The sequence below is a fragment of the Eulemur rufifrons genome, chromosome 7 (genome assembly GCF_041146395.1).
Source record: "Eulemur rufifrons isolate Redbay chromosome 7, OSU_ERuf_1, whole genome shotgun sequence".
Classification (NCBI taxonomy): domain Eukaryota; kingdom Metazoa; phylum Chordata; class Mammalia; order Primates; family Lemuridae; genus Eulemur; species Eulemur rufifrons.
In genome coordinates this window covers 218,071,536-218,091,488 of record NC_090989.1, presented here as the reverse complement: position 1 = coordinate 218,091,488, position 19,953 = coordinate 218,071,536, and the positions used below count along the sequence as shown (strand labels likewise).

Genomic DNA, 19,953 nt, shown 5'->3' with positions numbered 1-19,953 from the left:
ATGCTAAGGGAAAGCTACTAGCTTGTAGAATTAGTTTTTGGTATCTTGGCTTCCTCTTTTTTTCCTCAACATCTCTTTCTCCTATCATTGACCTCTCTCTACCCGAACAATTCTCCTCTCGCTTTGGGCAGTTCCTGCCTACAACCTCAGATCTGCTCCCTCTCTTGCCTAAGAACGCTCTGTGCATTGTCCTTCTTCAGCAAGCCCAGCCCTGACATCATGAATGGTTTTCTTTCTAATTTTCTCCAATGTCCCAGCAAAACATCCTGCAGATATGTCCCTTGCTTCATTAAGGCAAATGAATTTAACAGCTTTATATTCCAGACACAAATATTCCAGAGCTAATACATTAAAGAGTAATACATTAATAGTTGTCCTCCTGGGATTACTAATAACAACAGTAATTACAGAAGCCAACACTTACTGCCACATAGATTTCAGTAAGTGTTGGCTACCTTTATATGTATTTACACTTTAAGTAGGAACTTTTTTTTAGTCCATTTTATAGGCAAAATTTATGGCACAGAGAGGTTAAATCAATTGCTCAAGATTATAGAGCTGGTAATTTGTAGAGCTTGGATTCCAGTCTAGGTAATCTGACTTTAAAAAAAAAAAAAAGAGTTTATTTTTTAAAGAAGTTTTAGGTTCACAGCAAAACTGAATGGAAAGTTCAGACAGGTTCCTGTGCCATCACACAAACATAGCCTCCTCCATTGCCAACATCACCCACCAGAGTGGTACACATGTTACAACTGATGAACCTATGTTCATGTATCGCCACCCCTGGGAGTCCATAGTTTACATTAGGGCTCACTCCTGGTGTTGTGCATTCTATGAGTTTTCACAAATGTATAATGATGTGTATCCACCGCTGCAGTATCATACAGAAGACTTTCACTGCCCTGAAGTCCCCTGTACTCCTCCTGTTCACCCCTCCTGCTCCCAGCCCCTGGCAACCACTGATCTTTCTACTGTCTCCATGGTTTTGCCTTTTCCAAAATGTCATATGCTATAGTTGGAATCAAAGAGTAAGTAGCCTTTGAGATTGGCTTAATCTGAACTTTAGTCACAACACTGCATCGTAAGACTTACTCTTCCTACATAGAGTATTGACTTCTGTATGTGTCACTAGCACAGGAAAAAACAAACAAAACCCTGCATATTGCATGCATGTGATGCTTAGAGCCTAAATCATCTTTTCTCTTGCATCTTCCCCTCCTATCTATTTTCTTTTTTTTTTTTTTTTTTTTTTTTTTTGAGACAGAGTCTCACTTTGTTGCCCAGGCTAGAGTGAGTGCCGTGGCGTCAGCCTAGCTCACAGCAACCTCAAACTCCTGAGCTCAAGGGATCCTCCTGTCTCAGCCTCCCAAGTAGTTGGGACTACAGGCATGCACCACCATGCCCGGCTAATTTTTTCTATATATATTTTTAGCTGTCCATATAATTTCTTTCTATTTTTAGTAGAGATGGGGTCTCGCTCTTGCTCAGGCTGGTCTCGAACTCCTGAGCTCAAACGATCCGCCCACCTCAGCCTCCCAGAGTGCTAGGATTACAGGCGTGAGCCACCACGCCCGGCATCTCCTATCTATTTTCAAAACCTCTCCCAGAGGCAACTTTAGAATCAGGGTTTGGCACCACAGGCATACATCAGTACCAAATGTGGAGCCATCCACCCCAAAAGAGATTCTGATTCATAGGTTTGGCACAGTTGGCCAGCATGGTTGTGGTTCATATGATCCCAATACAAATTTTATGTTGAGACTCTCTGTAAAACCTGATCTGACCATGCCATTCCCCTACTCATTCTCCTGTTCAAAATCTTTTCAGGGGTCCCTGCCACATAGAGAATAAAACTCCAGCATGGCACCCAATCTGGCTCCGGTCTACTTTGCTTTCCCTGTCCCCTGTCACATGGTGCACACTCCAGCCAGGAGCCTTATCACTTCTTTCTACACAGGTCTTCATCTCCAGCTGTGTGCCTGGCCCTGAGGTCTTACTGGAAGACCTCTTTTTTCTACCCTTTCTTCCAGATCAACACCAAGTGCTATATCCTTCCCCCAAGGTGCCCTCAGCTGAAACTGGAATTCATCTCCCTCTTCCTCATATTCCCAAAGACTTCCTTTGTATCCCAGCTATAACCCAGTCAGCATCAATTTCTAGTTCTTGCTTTTTGCTGTCACAGCCTACCCATTACTAAATAAACCCAGGGCCCACGTTACTCATCTCTCATCCCCAGCACCTTTCCAGATGCTTTATACATATTTGGACTCTTAAGGATGCAGCATTCGATTTAAGTAAATGCCAAAGATTCATGCCGAATCAGGTTCAACTGCAGTTAAGAAGCCACTCAAGAATAGACAGAAGCTCAGAAGCAGAGCTTCTCCAATTCAAATGTGCACAAGAAACATCTGGGGATGTTGTTAAAATGCAGATTTGGATTCTGCAGGTCTGGGCAGGGCCTGAGGTCTGCATTTCCAGCAAGCTCCCAGGTGATACTGATGCTGCCGGTCCAGGGACCCCTCACTGAGGAGCCAAGCCTTCAGGGGGGTTGTGACTGAATCAGGCCAGACTGACCATTGTTTAGGGGAGCTCCAAGTATTTCTCATTTCCCATTTCCTTTGTTATTTAGTCACCTTTACACTACTGTATTTGTATTCCTTTAGGTTAGTTAGGCCTAACCTAAAATTTAGGAAAAAAGCATTAAGTAAAATAAGGCATGTAATCTAGTCGATTATTCAAAGAGAAAGCCTTGCCCAAGCCTTCCTTTTTCTGTACTGTGCAAAACTTCCCTACCCCACCCCACTTCTTTACTGGAAATAAAATCAGTGCTATACAATGGACTTAGAACTCTGCCAACTTCAGTTTCTTCCAAGAATGTGAAACGATAATTATCTCTATAAAATATACAAGATGAACTACCAGGTTACCTACTAGGGACAGGCCAGATCCCCTGGTTTTATTTTGCTTTGTTTCTCAGTCATTTGCTTCCTTCATTCCTTTTCAGTCAAAAGAAATTGTTTTGTTAAAGCGGTACATGTTGCTAAAGGCTTAGGCAGATGTCTGGGCCCTGGCCCCTAGCCCCTTACCAGGAAGGAGAACTAACTCACAGACTCTTCCTAACCTGTAAGGCAAAATATAAACATTCTACAAGTGCTACAGGCCGTAAATGCCACAGAAATTAAGAGACAAGCCGGGTGCAGTGGTGCGTGTCTATAGTCCCAGCTACTCAGAATGCTGAGGAGGGAGAATTGCTTGAGGCCAGGAGTTCGAGATCAGCCTGGGCAACATAGTGAGACCCTGTCTCTAAAAGTGAATTAATTAATTAATTAATTAATACTGAGAAAAAAAAATTTAAAAAGGAACTTAAGAGACAAAAGTGAGCAGCTCTGGCTGAGATATTCAGAGGCTACTTCGAGGGTGTGTTGGCATCTAGGGTAGATCTTAAAGCACTGGGTAGAATTGGAGAGGACGTGTTGGCTAGGGCATGCCAAATCAAAGAGAGAAAAGGAAAGGGAAAATAGAAAACCACAGGTTAGTAACAGATTGGTAAGAGATAAGGGTTTATGGAGTCACTGGTTCTCAATCGTGACGCACATCAAACAAGCTCGAGCCTGAAATCTTCCACTTCATCTGGGGCAGAGCCTGTATATGTGCATGTTTTAAAAGCTCCCCAGGTGATTCTAACGTGCAGACAGTTCATAAAAACTAGAGCAAAGGAATAAGGTTTGGAGACCACTGTACACAGTTCTTAAATGTCAGATTTCAAGGAATATAAAAGAATCAGTGATAAAGACAGTGAATGTGTTGGCAATCATGTAGTTAAAAAAAGAAACAACCAAAAAAGTAATCATCTACTCATGTCCAATACACTCAGTGCAAGTTTCGTGCACATTTCTGATGTCCCACGTCTAAGAACCTGACAACGATCACGAGTTCAGCTCAAGTCCAGGCTCACATACACCACACACTTGCATGGATTCAATGTCCTATCTAACCTCACCACAGCGTGAAGCTCAGGAAAGACCATTTTCTTTGCCAGAAGTTTACCCCGAAGTTATGTTAAAATAGTATATTTTGACAACCATAAAAACACATTCCAGGAAAGGCCTATGATTCTTCTGAGTTTATTTTCCCGTCACTAGGTTTTTCATCTTTCTCCCTCCCAGCGTCACATCTCCCGGAGCACTGCAGAGCAGAGATGAGGTGACACACCGCCTGCCTGCCAGTTAGAAAGAGGAAATGGAAGGAAACAAGAGAGCAAGCAGGAAGGCAGGCAGGTAGATGGACAGGAACGTGCTTTACCGGTGTTGATGCCTTCAGTTATGATCCACGCTCCCGTCGTCTCTGCAGCTTTGACCAAACCTTGGCTGAAGATCCCTTTAAGCTTGGAGGGCATCTTAAAGTTCTGGATGCCCCCATGGACAGAGATCACCAGCTTGGGCAGTTCCATTTTCCACTCTTTCAACATTAAATGTAACAGATGATCCAATTTTGTATCATAAGAAGTTCTAATATACTGCAAAACACGAACATGCACGTGAACAGCAAATAATGAAAATAATGAAAAATAGATGCCAGATACAGAAACAATGAGGACACAGCAGGGCAGAGGCAATGGCCGGGACCTGAAAGGAAAGGTCTGGGATCTCTTTAAAAGTTCATCTTCATGTAATGGAAATATTTACTTTTAAAAGATCCCACACCCCCTTTAAGTTCCTTCTGGGAATTGCAAGTCACTGCAGGGAAGCTTCCTCCGGTTCTCAGGGCTGGCCCACCCGTGCTCTCCAGAAGGTCTGGGGTGTGGCAGAAATACTTCAAACGACTGGCCAAAATCACTACATCAGCAAACCTCTTAATAAAACGCCTTAAGAAATAAGTGAAATGGGACTTTTCATATGGCTTTTAATTTACTTGGCCATTTCATATATTTGCAAAATTTAAATTAAGGTTAAGCAGCACATACTTTTTTTTATATGAGGGAGGAGTGAGGAAGGGGGTTCAATTTCCCTTTTTTTGAGACAGAGTCTCGCTCTGTCACCCAGGGTAGAATGTGCAGTGGCATCATCATAGCTCACTGCAACTTCAAACTCCTGGGCTCAAGCAATCCCCCTGCCTCAGCCTCCCAAGTAGCTGGGACTACAGGGTACACAACCACTCGCAGGGCTAATTTTTCTATTTTTAGTAGATATGGGGTCTCACTCCTGCTCAGGCTGGTCTTGAACTCCTGAGCTCAAGAGATCCTCCACCTTGGCCTCCCAGAGTGCTGGGATTACAAGCATGAGCCACCATGCCCGGCCCATACATTTAATTTATTGTAAATTTTATCTTTTAATCATTCCTTTATACATTATTGTCCCTCTGAAAGCATTTTTTTCCCCAAATAAATACTTTTCATCAGTCAACTCTGAATAGTCAATGCAAAGAAAAGAAAAGATGAGGAAAATCCAAACCAGCAGGTAGCCCCAGAGTCATTTTTCACTTTACCTAAGATTATGTTGCATGACTGGCTTGCTTTCTCAGCAAGTGCAGCCACATATAGACCTTTCAGATAATATTGAGAAGAGTTTACCTTCCTGAAGCATATGCGAACCAACAGCAAGAATAAGCCAGATTTAGAGAAAGAAATAAGGACAATAAGAAGCCAAGAATTATAAAACTATACCAAACACAACCACAGGTGGAGATCTCCATACATGCACATAGGAATTATCACATTATGCTCCAGAATATGACAGCAATTTAAAACAATTTCCCATTCATCCTTGAATTTCTTAACACATAGTCTCTTTATTTCATAATTAAAATATTAGAATTCCTGAACATTGGGATGGTGTAGCTATTAAAAAATGTGAGGGGGGGTGGGGAGGGAGGAAAAAAAAGAAAAATGTAAAAAAAAAAAGAAAGAATATAAGAATAATTAGGACTCAATTTACAAGTGAGGTAACCGAGCTGCCATGGTTAGTGGGGAAAAAATATAATCTTTGTGAAATGGTTTATGTTGCTGCAAATAATGAACCAGGGTAGAGGATGCAGCACGTTAGTTCACCTTCTCTCTGACCCACTCTCTCCCAGGCACTCCTCTCCTTCCACTGTCAGTACTTTTAGTCCTAGAAGATATTTCTCCCTGAAATTTCAGGTTAAACAACCTTGATCAACTAACTTATCAGCACTAGAGACTTTTCTCCCAAAGGCCAGCTCAAGACTATGCTAAAGAGTCTATGACTCACTGTTTCCTCTATCTTCTCTGTAACTAACGCCTTAGGCAGGATCCTGCTGGCAGAGCTTCACTGCAAATCCTAGGTGGAATAAACAACTGGTAAGGGGAATGCAAGAGAGGGAGATAAATAACCAGCTCTCAAGCTCACACCTGTAATGCCAGTACTTTGGGAGCTCAGAAGTTTGAGACCAGCCTGGGGAACAGGGAGGCCCCCATCTTTCAAAAAAATTTAAAATCAGCCAGGCGTGGTGGCACATGTGTGTAATCCCAACTACTCGGGAGGCTGAGGCAGGAGGATTGCTTGAGCCCAGGAGTTTGAGGTTACAGTGAGCTATGATTGCACCATTGCATTCCAGCCTGAGCGACAGAGAGAGACACTGTCTCTAAAATAATTTTTTTAAAAAACCAGCTCTCCTAATCTTTCCAATGTAAACATGAATTGCAATTCTGGGCCTAAATATGAATGCTATCCTCTTCTCTTCTGAAACACTAAATAAAATGCATTCAGCTACACAGGCTGTGGCAGGAGCTGAATGGGAAGCATAAAGCATAATAGTTATCAGAAAATATGTCTAGCAATATTTTCAGGTCTCCTAAATGCACCATATACTCCCTTGGTGTTTGCATATGCCATTCCTGGTGGCTGGAGTGGTTGTACCCCTCTGCCTCATCTGACACCATTCACCCCACCTTCCAGATCTCAGCTTAGCTGTCCCTACTTTCAGACACTTCCTTCACACACACAACCCCCTCAAAAACAAGGGAGTTGCTCTTCTCATTCTCTACAAAGAACCTGTATTCCCTTTTCATAGCATTTGCTCTCTATGGTAATTATATATTTATTTCCTGTTTCTCTCACTAAACTATACGTAATGTTAGTACATAGAATATGTCCTCTTTGGGGCATAGCAAGTATGGGCACCCAATAAATATTTGTTGAGTGGATGAAAATATGAGTAAATGAAGGGGACTAGGTAAGAATAAATACAAGTCCAGGCATGGTGGCTCACTTCTGTAATCCTAGCACTTTGGGAAGCCAAGGCAGGAGGATCACTTGAGGCCAGGAGATCAGCCTGGGCAACATAGCAAGACCTTGTCTCAGTAAAAAAATTAGCCAGGTATACTGGCATGCCCCTGTAGTCCTAGCTGCTCAGGTGTCTGAGGCAGGAGGATTTCTTGAACCAGGAGTTCAAGGCTGCAGTGAGCTATGATCATGCCACTGCACTTCAGCCCGGGTGGGTGACAGGGCAAGACCTTTTCTCTTAAAAAAAAAGAAAAAGAAAAAAAAAAAAAGAATAAACAAAAGCTAAAAGAGGAAGAGTAAAACTTAAGGGTAAAATACATATAGGGTTCTTTAAGAATCAGCTTCCAAAAAGGATTGGAGAAGGGAATGACAGCAGTTTTCCTGCCAACTAAAGAAAACATCAACACACAAAGTTAAATGCAAGAGGATTAATAAATGGAAATGTAGATTATTGTGGAACTGTATTTTGAAGTCTTATTAGGATTGCATTATTAGCCATCTGATGGTCGCACTCTAGCGTAGAGCTGATTCAGAGCTTTTCTGAGGTGGGCTCTACCTGCAGCTTCCCCAGAGAAAGGTGCTTCTCATGAAGCAGCAGGTAGTTAAGATGCTAAGAGAAAACACCTGAGGGATAGCTGGCCTGTCAATGCTATGGAAATCACATGCAAAATTACCATGTTAGGGATAGCAGGAAAACTGGCCTACAAAGCCCAAGTATTATCATTCAGTAGGCACAGAGAGAAATTCTCCCATATTCTTTCTGAGAAGAGGCCCTCACAGAAGCTTGGGGGTGTGAACAGTCCTAAGTTCCTGGTAATTGCTATGGTCATGCTTCAGCTAACACCTGCTCCTTGGGAGTAAATTTCTGCATTCCTTGAGAAAAAGGCAGCTCTTTGGCAATTATCTCAGGGCAGTATGCCATTCTCTTCTGCACAGAGTAGAAGCTTGCTGAAAGAAGTCAGTCAAACAAAGAGCTGGCCACACCACACCTGGAAAAGGTACAATTCCCCTCGGACATAAAGGAAAGAGAGGATCAGGCCATTTTTGTCAAGTGAGTCAATAGCATGGATCATTTTGCAATAGAACCAAGTCATCTGATTATCTATACTTGCAGGTACAATTTGGAGACACATTTGGAGATTATCTTCTGTTCAAAACCAGCAAGACAATTTGGGTTATTAGCAAACCTTGGAATGGTAGGTATGCTCGCCATCTTGGAAATTAATTGTGCCAAAGGCATCCGTAGGGCTTTTTGTTGTGTGCTTTTCAACAGACCATTGTTCATTTTCACTACTCTTGGCAGCTGAGATGGTCCAGGCATAATCTATTCCAGGATGTTCTCCAATCAATCGGCCACAGTAACACCTTAAATTCAGGGAAAAACAAAACAACTTCAGAATAGAAAATAGATACAATGGATCTAAATTTTTCTAGAGTAATGTATAGATGCCATATATTAATTCTTAAAACTTCACATTAAGATTGATATTAGATTTATAACCATGGATTATCTTCTAAATTTGGAAACATTCTCAGTGGTTCTCCTCCCTTGGCCGTACATTAGAATAATTCTGGGAATGTTTAATAAAACACAGGCATATCTTGGAGATATTAAGGGTTAGGTTCCAGACCACTGCAATAAAGCAAATATCCTAACAAAGTAAGTCATACAAATTTTTTTCCCGGTGCATATAAAAGTTATGCTTATACTACACTGTAGTCTATTAAGTATGCAATAGCATTATGTCTAAAAAAGCAATGTACATACCTTAATTTAAAAATAATTTATTCACAATCTCAAGTATGTGGAATCAACCTAAGTGTCCACCAAATCATGAGTGGATTAAGAAAATGTGATGTATAATATATGATGGAGTACTACTCAGCCATAAAAAGGAATGAAATAATGTCTTTTGCAGCAACTTGGATGGAACTGGAGACCATTGTCCTAAGTGAAGTATCTCAGAAATGGAAAAACAAACAGCACATGTTCTCTCTAATGGAGCTAATCAATGGGCACACACAGGCACAAAGAGATGTAAAGGTCATCGGAAATCAAGAAGAGGGAAGGAGTAAGGAGGGAGGGGTAAAAGCCTACCTACTGAGTACAATGAATACTATTAGGTGATGTGCACGCTGAAAGCCCAGACTTAAGCATTATACAAGATATCCATGGGCCACGCATAGTGGCTCATGCCTATAATCCTAGCACTTTGGGAGTCTAAGCAGAATTGAGGCCAGGAGTTCAAGACCAGCCTGAGTAAGACCCCATTTCTACAAAAAAAAGAAAAATTAGCCAGGTGTGGTTGCATGCACCTGTATTCCCAGCTACTAAGGAGGGTGAGGCAGGAGGATGGCTTGACCCCAGGAGTTTGAGGTTGCAGTGAGCTATGATGATCCCATTGCCCTCTAACTCCATATGACAGAGCAAGATCCTATCTCAAAAAAAAAAAAAAAAAGGTATTCATGTAACAAAAACATTTGTACTCCCTTAATATTTTGAAGCAAAAAATAAATAAATAATAATAATAATTTATTGTTTAAAGATGCTAACAATCATCTAAGCCTTCAGCAAGTTGTAAACTTAGTGCTGGGAATGGGGATTCTTGCCTAGATATTGATGGCTGCTGACTCAGGTACCCTCATTCAGTCTCAATTCCAGACTAAGTTGCTCTCATGAATTCAAGTGCATCCAACAAATCATAGTTTATATGTGACTAATAAGTGAACTTGGAGATTATATTATCTTGTTTCAACCAGTGCATTCCTCACAATATGAACAAGCACTTTAATAAGCTTTCTGTAATAAAATGACAAACTGAAGATAATACTAATAACATAAATACAAACAAACAATAAGAAAACAATAGAACCAACACATCTCTTTCCTACTTCTCATATAAGCTTTCTGTAAGCCACATGACAAGCGAAAGGAATAAATATGAACTTAGACTTTACATCTCCTTTTAAATAATAATATTTGGGAGAGAACAAAGACCTTTTGCTATTACTAAGTAAAATAAAATATTTTAATATTGTCCATTTATCTATTCTCTTTATCATTCATTTTGTTTCTATAATGTATGTATTCAGAGCTCTTCATTTTTCCAAAAGAAAAAAAAACAATATAAGGCATGCAATATATTGTATAAGAGTACATATAATTGATAAACAAACATAAATATAATACATATATTAGGATACATATCCCCAAAAGTTTAATGATACAGTACACAATAGAATGTGCAAAGACAACTCCATCAACAGCAAAAATCTTTTGAGCATGCATTCTAATATATGTATGTTTATTGATAAATTATATCATCTGTTAATGTCAATCTACATATTATATATTTATAGTTTATATAAAGGAAATCACAAATTCCCCAAGTTATTCATTGTAGCTCTGTTAATAATTATAAAAGATTGCAAATAATTAAATAACCTAAATGTCCATCAACAAGGAACCAACCAAATAACTTATGAACAACCATATTCTGTAAAAAAGAAGTAAAGCTCTCTCTATCTTGTTACAGAAGGAGCTCTAAGATATAAGGTATATGGTTAAGTGAAGAAAGCAAAGTACGTAGCATGCATATTATCTGCTATGGTCTGAATGTTTGTGTCCTCCTAAAATTCTTATGTTGAAATCCTAACCCCCAAGTGATAGTATTTGTAGCTGGGGCCCTTTGGAGGTGATTAGGTCATATGAGCAGAATCCTCATGACTGCAGTTTAGTATCCTCATAAAAGAGGCCCCAGCTAGAAATACTATCACTTCCACCACGTGTGGATACAGCGAGAAGGCACAATTTTGAGAAAGTGGGCCCTCACCAGACATCAGATCTGCCAGCACCTTGATCTTGGATTTCGCAGCCTTCAGAACTGTGAGAAACACATTTCTGTTATTTATAAGCCACTCAATTTATGGTATTTTGTTATAGCAGCCCAAATAGACTAAGGACTAAGGATTTGTGGAAAACAGAGTACTGGAGAAAAATTAAAATATGTATTTATGTTTGCTTATATACGGATTAAAAACTCTAAAAGGAATCACAAGAAACTAATAACAGTGGAAACCATGAATAGGGGAAGTGAAACTGGGCTGCCTCTCCCTAGGGGCAAGAGTAGGTGGGAGATGTTTCACTATACCCCTTTTCATACCTTAGTCATGATCCATGGGAAATTTTTTAATATATCAATAAATTTTAATTATTTTTAGATTAAAAAGTAGAAATAGAAATCTCAGGCCGGATGCAGTGGCTCACGCCTGTAAAATCCTAGCACTCTGGGAGGCCAAGGCCGGAGGATTGTTTGAGCTTGGGAGTTTGAGACCAGCCTGAGCAAGAGTGAGAATCTGTCTCTATTAAACAGAAAAAATATATAATAAAGAAATCTTAAATCTCTCTTTAAAAATCCCCCAATGGATTGTTTTTTCAACTCTGGAGTTTATACATCTCAATTTAGTGATGAGTGTTCTAAAAAACACATTGCGATAGACTTCTAAGATTTTGTGTGTAGCCCATGCAAAGGCTCTAAAGGGCAACTGAAGTCAGTAAAAGTAGACAGAATCAACACATATTACTAATACCGATCCACCCTGGAAGGTGTTTCATAAATGTGAGGCTGAAGAATCCAAAGTCCTTCTTAGGTACAACTGACAAAGTGCCGGAGTGTTTCTTAAGTTCAACCAAATTGACCAGAATATTTTTTTTCTCTTTTTTTTTCTTTTTGCCCTTTTTTAAAAAAATTTTGTTTGTTTGTTTTAGAGACAGGGTCTCACTCTGTTGCCTGGCTGGAGTGCAGTGGCACAATCACAGCTCACCATAGCCTTAAACTCCTCCTGGGCTCAAGCCATTTTCCTTCCTCAGCCTCTCAAGTAGCTGGGACTACAGGCCCGAGGGGGGTTTTTGGATTGGTTTGTTTTTTTTTGTTTTTTTTGTTTTTTTTGTAGAGACAGGTTCTTGAACTCCTGGCCTCAAGTGATCCTCCCACTTTGGCCTCCCAAAGTTCTGGGATTGCAGGCATGAGCCACCACGCCCAGCCCAAACTATAGTCCTAATGTCATAAATACAGTATAACAATCACAATAGCCAATGCTTATATGGAGCTTTAGTGTTTACCAGGCATTTCACATATACTCTAAATTTGCATTAAAAAAGCATTTTAAGTTGTGTTTTAAATTTAGAAATTACAAGAAGCAATTTTAATAAGCTACTGCAAGGAAGAGTCAGGAATGAATTGCTATGTCAAACATCAGAGTTTAGAAGCAGCTTTTATAATATATGAAAAAAAGTGCATGAAACAGGACAGGATGGATGCATGGATGGCCGGACATATGTACACGTAGACGGAATGGACTAAATTATTCACATTCAATTATATTTTCAGTGATTTTTATAATCATGTTTATGAAATATTTCTATTCTCTGCCCAAGTCATATTTCACCATTTTATGCATTATGTACAATATGGTGAATAAAATTTGACAAAAATACAAATATAGAGGCTAAGGGTTATAATTTAGATGAGTGAAAAGAGCCTCTCTAGGAAATCAATTTGACATCAAGAGAGTTCTTATCTCTTTAAAACGAATATCAAGAAGCAGAGAAAATCTGTCACTTATTATAAATAATCAAATATAGTTTCTACTTGTGACCCTCACCTCACCTTGAGTAATCAACAGATAAGTGTTCTGTTTAGCTGTGTGGATATTAAATTTCTGTTTTCTTTCACTTTCTTATCAATATATAAACAAGCCAATTTATGGCCCAGGACATCAATAGACATTTAAAGTGCAAATTGTTTGCCTCATTTTCTTCCTATAACTAAAGCTGATTCTCTTCTTAAAGGGAAATTCATATTCCTAAATTGATGTATTTCCTTTGTAAGAAGGGCTTTATCTTATTATTTCCACATCTGTAACCCAATTATATTGTTTTTAGGAATGAAATTTAGTGACTAATTTTAAAATGAGAATTGGATAGATACAGCAAGAACTTTAAAAACTGAAGACATTTTTCTTTTCTACATTTTAGAATATTTCTCTAAAACGTATACATTTCCTTTTTTATTATTCCTTTCATCTATTAAAATCTTCAGAGCTGGGTTTGTCTGTAAGCTCCAATCAGTCTAGTCACTGATTCTAATGGAAGTCTAGCAACAGCACAAGGCTCCATGAACTACTCTCCCATGACATTCTTCCTTCCCCACACTGGACATAGAGACTAGGTGTTCTTCAAGCCAATAATTGCTTTTTCGCAATTAGATGCCAGTATGCACCCACCATAAAGTTTTAACTGAAAAGGGCTGACAATGTCAAGTGTTGGCAAGGACACACATTTGCTCTGAAACAAAAAAATTTTTTAATTATTATTTTAAGGTGTTAATTTGAAATCAATATTGTCAAAGGCAAAAGGTACTCTAAATCGTCGTCATACTTGATTGTAAGGGTCAGAAGTCACTTTGAATCTCAGATTAATATTATGAAGCCTGCCAAGAAAAATATGTGCGTGCAGTAGTCCCCTCTTATCTGCAAAGCGTACGTTCCAAGCCTCCCAGGGGAAGGGTGAAATCGTGGCGAGGACTGAACCCAATTGCTGTTAATCGGAACATGTTTCTGTTCATGTCTTCCACCTACAAGGTAATGCCTTTTTCATCTTAACTTACTCACTTAACTCACTTATCACATACTGTGACCATAACTTTTGCAGTTTGAGGTGAGACAGCAAAACTAGCACAAATTTCTTTTTCCTCTTCACAATTTCACAGGTAGAAGATTTGTTCTTACCACAGATCTCAGCAACCTCTGCTAATTATTTTTTTTTTCTTTCCTTATTAGGCTGAGAACTTTCACCTTGTCACTTAAAGGAAGCAGAGGCTTCTCTTTGGCATATCTGAATTTCCAGTATCACTACTGTCATGCTTTGGGGCCATTGTGAAGTAAAATAAAGGTGTAAAGGTGACTTGAACATAAGCACTATGATACTATGACAGTCGATCTAATCACCAGACAGCTACTGAATGACTAACGGACAAGTAGCATCTACAGCATGGACACGTTGGACAAAAGGATAATTCATGTCCCAGGTGGTATAAAACAAGACAGCATGAAGATTTCTTCATGCTACTAGGAAGGGTGCACAATTTAAAACTTTGTATTTTTTATTTCTGGAATTTTCCAATTAGTATTTTCAGATCATAGGAAACTACAAAAACAGAACATGAAATGGTGGATAAGGAGGAGAGACTACAATAACCAAATTTCTAAACTTTCTTTTCAAAAAATGGCATTCTGTCTAGGTAGGGAAAGATGAGAAAATTTTTTTAAAACAATTTTTTAATGGCATCCCAGTCCACAGTCCCCACTCCCTGATCTAGGCTGTAATGCCTACAATGCCCTGCCTTGAATGCCCTGAAAAAGTCCATCTTCCTCTTGACAATTCTCCATTCTAAATTCCAGTGTCTATATTCTAATGTACCATTAATCCTTTGGATTATTAAGGTGCATTATATAATAGTAAATGTCATATTTAGCTTTTATATTTTGATCTGCTTATCTGATAGCAAATATATCCAATGAGACAAAAAAAAAAAAAAGGTAAAGAAATCTAGAAAGGACCAGAGCCCTGTTTCCAAGAAGTCCTAAAGAGACAATGGAGTCAAATACATTTCAGTACATGGTAGAAAAATGTGGCTGGCTGTTATAAACTGAATTTTGTTTCCCCAAAATACATATGCTGAAGTCCTGACTGTATTTGGAGACAGGGCCTTTTAGGAGGTAATTTAAGTTAAATGAGGTCATAAAGGCAGGGCCCTAATCTGATAGAAGTGGTGTCTTTACAAGAGGGAGAGCCCCCAGGGCTGTGCACACACAGAGAAAAGGCCAGATGAGGATCTAGCCAGAAGGCAGCCATCTGCAAGCCAAGGAGAAAGGTCTCAGGAGAAATCAACCCTACCAATACCTTGATCTTGGATTTCCAACCTCTAGAACTATGAGAAATTCATTTCTGTTGTTTAAGCCACCCAGTGGGTGACATTTTGTTATAGCAGCTCTAGATGACTAAAGCACCGGCTACAGAAGGTGGGTTGTAGCTGACAAGCAGTGGTGCTCAAAGACAAGCACTAAAGAGCAGGCAGCCTGGGCCATAAACAAGAAGCATCTAGGCAGCAATGTGGCCTGGCACAAGACCACTGGGCCAGGAGATGGCCAACGCTGCGCAAATTTCCACTCTCCTCCAGGGCCTGCATTTCCTCAACTCCAATACCGAAAGGATTGGTTGGACGAGGTGGTCTGTAATGTCCTTTCCCTTCCTGTCATTGTGTAACTGAGAACATGTAACAGTCCTCACCATCCAGTACCCTCTCCTGAAAGAGTTGATCAGTAAGTAGGACATGGATGCTGGCCGTGCAGCCACTCCATGGAACAGCCACTCCAGGTAGCACGTGGTAAGAAATTACAGAGGAGACAGAAGTGTGTACTGTTTACAATCTCTTCAAAGACCCAGAACATGCACAGGTGATGAACACTTCAGGGTGTGTAAAAAGCAACACAAAAGCATACATGAATGGTGGGGTTCAACCGAACAAGGAAAACAGGACAAAAAGAAAACAAACCAGAATATGGAGGATAACACTGGGGTTGCATAGAAAAGGGCTCTGAATTCAAAGGGAGGAACAGTAACCCCACAGGCACGGAATACACCTCATCGGGATCTGTTAGTCTCAACAGCTTTTGGAGTAAGGGTCAGGCTTCAAAATGAAAAGGCATCTATTCATAAACTGAAAGCAGATAAGGATTCATCTGGCTACCTTTTATTTAGAAAAAGGTAGAACATAAATTGAGATAACCTCATCCACGTCTGGAGAGATAACTCATGACTCTTTTATAGGACTGTTCTTCAGTTTGAACAAACTTTTTTCTAAGTATTTTTCTAGGCTAATAATCTATTTGATTTGAGTCAATATAGTTTTATTCTATTTTTTACCAGTTCATTAAATTGTGGCAAAGTGGCCCCATAAAAGGAACGGATCTTCTCCAAACTTAAACAAAAAATTTTCATGTTTATCCCTTTAGCTATAACTTGCAGAAGTCCCAAAGTACATTTCACTTACAAGTATTAAAAGCTCACTTTATGAAGATGTTAATTCCCTCTCAAATTATTTTATAAATTCAATAAAATACTCATCAAAATCCTAAAAGGATTTTTCAGGGAACTTGACAAAGTGATTCTAAAATTTATATGGATGTATAAAAGTGTCCAATAAGGTAAAAATGGGCCGGGCGCGGTGGCTCACGCCTGTAATCCTAGCACTCTGGGAGGCCGAGGCGGGTGGATCACTCGAGGTCAGGAGTTCGAGACCAGCCTGAGCAAGAGCGAGACCCTGTCTCTACTAAAAATAGAAAGAAATTATATGGACAACTAAAATATATATACACAAAAAATTAGCCGGGCATGGTGGCGCATGCCTGTAGTCCCAGCTACTCGGGAGGCTGAGGCAGTAGGATCACTTAAGCCCAGGAGTTTGAGGTTGCTGTGAGCTAGGCTGACGCCACGGCACTCACTCTAGCCCGGGCAACAGAGCGAGACTCTGTCTCAAAAAAAAAAAAAAAAGGTAAAAATGATTTTTAAAAAGAATAAAGCATAAAAGACTTCCCCTACCAGATATCAAGATATATTATGAAATGGCAATAATGAGACAGACTGGCATTTGACATGAATAGAAGTAAATCAATGATACTGAAAAGAAAGCTCAGAAACAGAGCACAGAGAGATGGGAATTTGGTCTGTAACAGAGATGGCATCAGAAATGAGTGAGGCTCAGGCTGGGCACGGTGGCTCATGCCTGTAATTCCAGCACTTTGGGAGGCTGAGGCAGGAGGATCGCTTGAGGCCAGAAGCTCAAGACCAGCCTAGGCAACATAGCAAGACCTTTTCTCTACCAAAAAAAAATTTTAAAAAGCCAGGTGTGTTGGCGAGCGCCTGTAGTCCTAGCTACTTAGGAGGGTGAGGCAGGAGGATCACTTGAGCCCAGGAGTTTGAGGCTGCAATGAGCTATGATTGCACCATTGCACTCTATTCTAGATGACAGAGCAAGACCCTGCCTCTAAAGAAAAAAAATAAAAAACAAAAAAAAACCCCAAAAAATCCTTAGTTAATAAATAAAATTTAAAAATAAATCATGAAAAAAAAAAAAGGAAAGGAGAGAGGCTCAGAGGGCCCACTCAGTAACTGGTATTGAGACATTTAGCTCTCCCTATCAAAAAAAGAAAACCAGGACTTAGTGATAGGCAAAAAATGAGCTCTGACTGTTTTTAATAACTGGATGTTGTAAAATAGATGCTTTTTCAGTATTTTCACATTAGTTACCTCAGAAGATTGTGGGGTTTGGTAGGATATGGACAGGGAGAATTTCTGAGGAAAAAAGTAGGAATTGGGGAGAGTAAATGAGGCCTTTTCACTTCTTACATTTGCTTTGAACTTCAGCAAAATTTTAAATAATTACTAAAAAGAAAGAAAAAAAATTTGAGGAAAAGGTGAAAGAGGTCAGCCAAGAAGAAACTCTCCCCACCCAAAGCCCCCTCCTTTTCTCACTCCTCCCATATCTGTGAATGCTGTTTTCCTTTACCCGTGACTTGCTAAACTGGGGGTTCCAAAGTTTTTTTGCAAAAATAAATTTAATTTTGGTTCAATCTATAATATAAACTTCAGGCTATGATCAAAATTAAGGAAATGTCACTTCCTTCCATTTCCAAAAGAGAAAGGTAAAACCAGTTACCTAGTTTAATATGCAAATCACTGTTAAAATTTGTATTGCACTGAACAGTTGTTTTTGTTCATAAACACACACATCACCTGCAAGGCATAGATCAAACACAATGCCATGTGTGCATGAAGCATCTTCATTATTCAAATAAAATGTGATAGTAACATTAAAATGTAATGTTTTACAAGCATATCCACTGGTAGAAGCTCTTGCCAAAAGCCCTTAGCCACTTACATGTCTAAGTAATTCAAGTAGTCTATTACATTCAAATAATCACTCTCCATTTAAAAATCTTTTTTAAAAAACTGGCCTTGTTAAGGTAAATAGCACACACCTTTCACTGAGTCCATTCATGATGAGAGGAAACTGTCCCAGTGAAATTTAAACAGGGTGTCTGAAAGTTAAAAGGAATCTTATTTAGCTAAGTCTTACCTGATTAAATTCTGGCAGACCTGGCATACTGGAGCACATCTAAATTAAAGAAATAAAACCTCTGTTAGTTTGCTGATGCATCTAAAAACATATTTAATGCTTACACAGTGAATGTCTATTATTTTCCATGGTCTAGAAATCAGGGTTTGCTGAATTTTCATATCTCACTTTCCAAATATTCTGTCATTTATCACATATATTTAATTGTACTGTAACAACTAGGATCTAATTAATCGAACATTGAGTTTGGAACCAAAATACCGAGATTTGAATCTCATTAATTTAACAATTCCTCTGACCCCTCATTTTCACATCTGAAAATAATATCTGCCTCATAATTTTATTAAGAGGATTATCTGAGATAATATATGCAATGTGACTCACAGTACCCCGTACATTACAGTGTGTATAACAGTAGCTGGTTTTTTTTTTTTTAGAGAGAGTCTTGCTATGCGGCCCAGTCTGGTCTTGATTTCCTGGCCTCAAGCAATCCTCCCACTTCAGCCTCCTGAGTTGTCTGCCTCAGTAGCTATTATTGTTATTAAACTATGATCATGACAAAGACTTCCTGAGAATCAAGTAAGAAAAAATATATATAAACAAGTTTAAAGCCATAAAACACTATCAAATCAAGGGACAGTTGGTATGATTATAATGATTACCCCAATTAATCTTTTTTTTATGATTCAGAAGAACATTCTGTATTTGGGGGTTAGCATTGTGGTCATCAATGATTATATTTTCAATGCGAAAATGAACAGAATTTTAACAGAGAACTCTAGTTAAAATAATGGGGAAAAGGGTAGTGCTTATAGAATAAAGGTCACACTAAGTTATTCAGAAACTAATATTCAGGCCTTTCACATCTTTCTGCCGCAGCCTTTTGGGAATGTCTTTTCTCAGAAACTTTACTTCAACAAGTTGAAAATGAGAAGGAAAAAAATGTTATAATTAAGTCTATCAGATTTGTTTCTTATTGGGAGCTATAAGAAGAATCCACAAAAGAGATAAACTTTTATCAAAAATTATGATAGTGAACTATCACCCTTTTCCTGTCCCTCATAATGAAGAAAACTGCACATAAGCTACAATTTGGGGAATCCTACTAGGATCTTTTTAAAAAAGGCTGGCATAGGAGGAGCAGCCATAGTCATCCATTAACTTTTTTTACAATCCCACAAAAATAGAGACTGGTTGTCTTCCTTCATAAAATGTAGCATGCTTTGGACTATCGATGGAATTAGGAGCATTAATATTCTTTAGGAGTTTATGGGCTAATGATAGACTTAGTAATTTCATGCCTTTTTGTGACGTTCAAGGTGATTGTAAAGACGATTATCCATTTACAGAAGCAAAGGGAGCCACCTGAGCTTAATCTGCTTTCCACTGCAGGCACCATGACATTACGAGATGTTATAAAAGATGAAGGGAAAAAACAAGGTTATCTTGGCATACTGTAAACATTTTGTAAGCAGGTAAAATGAGAATTTCCAATCACAGGGCTTGAAAATCCT

The 19,953-nt window shown here is 39.1% G+C and overlaps 1 protein-coding gene across 2 annotated transcripts in view; it reads right to left on the bottom strand.

Moving 5' to 3' along the window:
- The window catches only part of TRPM6 (transient receptor potential cation channel subfamily M member 6), a 163,862-nt gene that overhangs the window by 99,866 nt on the left and 44,043 nt on the right, over positions 1–19,953 (bottom strand). For both annotated transcript variants that reach the window (XM_069476382.1, XM_069476383.1), the window contains 3 exons: positions 18,440–18,478; positions 8,429–8,606; positions 4,303–4,516 (listed from right to left, as the gene is read on the bottom strand). In XM_069476382.1, the coding sequence (XP_069332483.1) occupies positions 4,303–4,516; positions 8,429–8,606; positions 18,440–18,478 (431 nt within the window). The remainder of the gene's footprint in view (positions 1–4,302; positions 4,517–8,428; positions 8,607–18,439; positions 18,479–19,953) is intronic.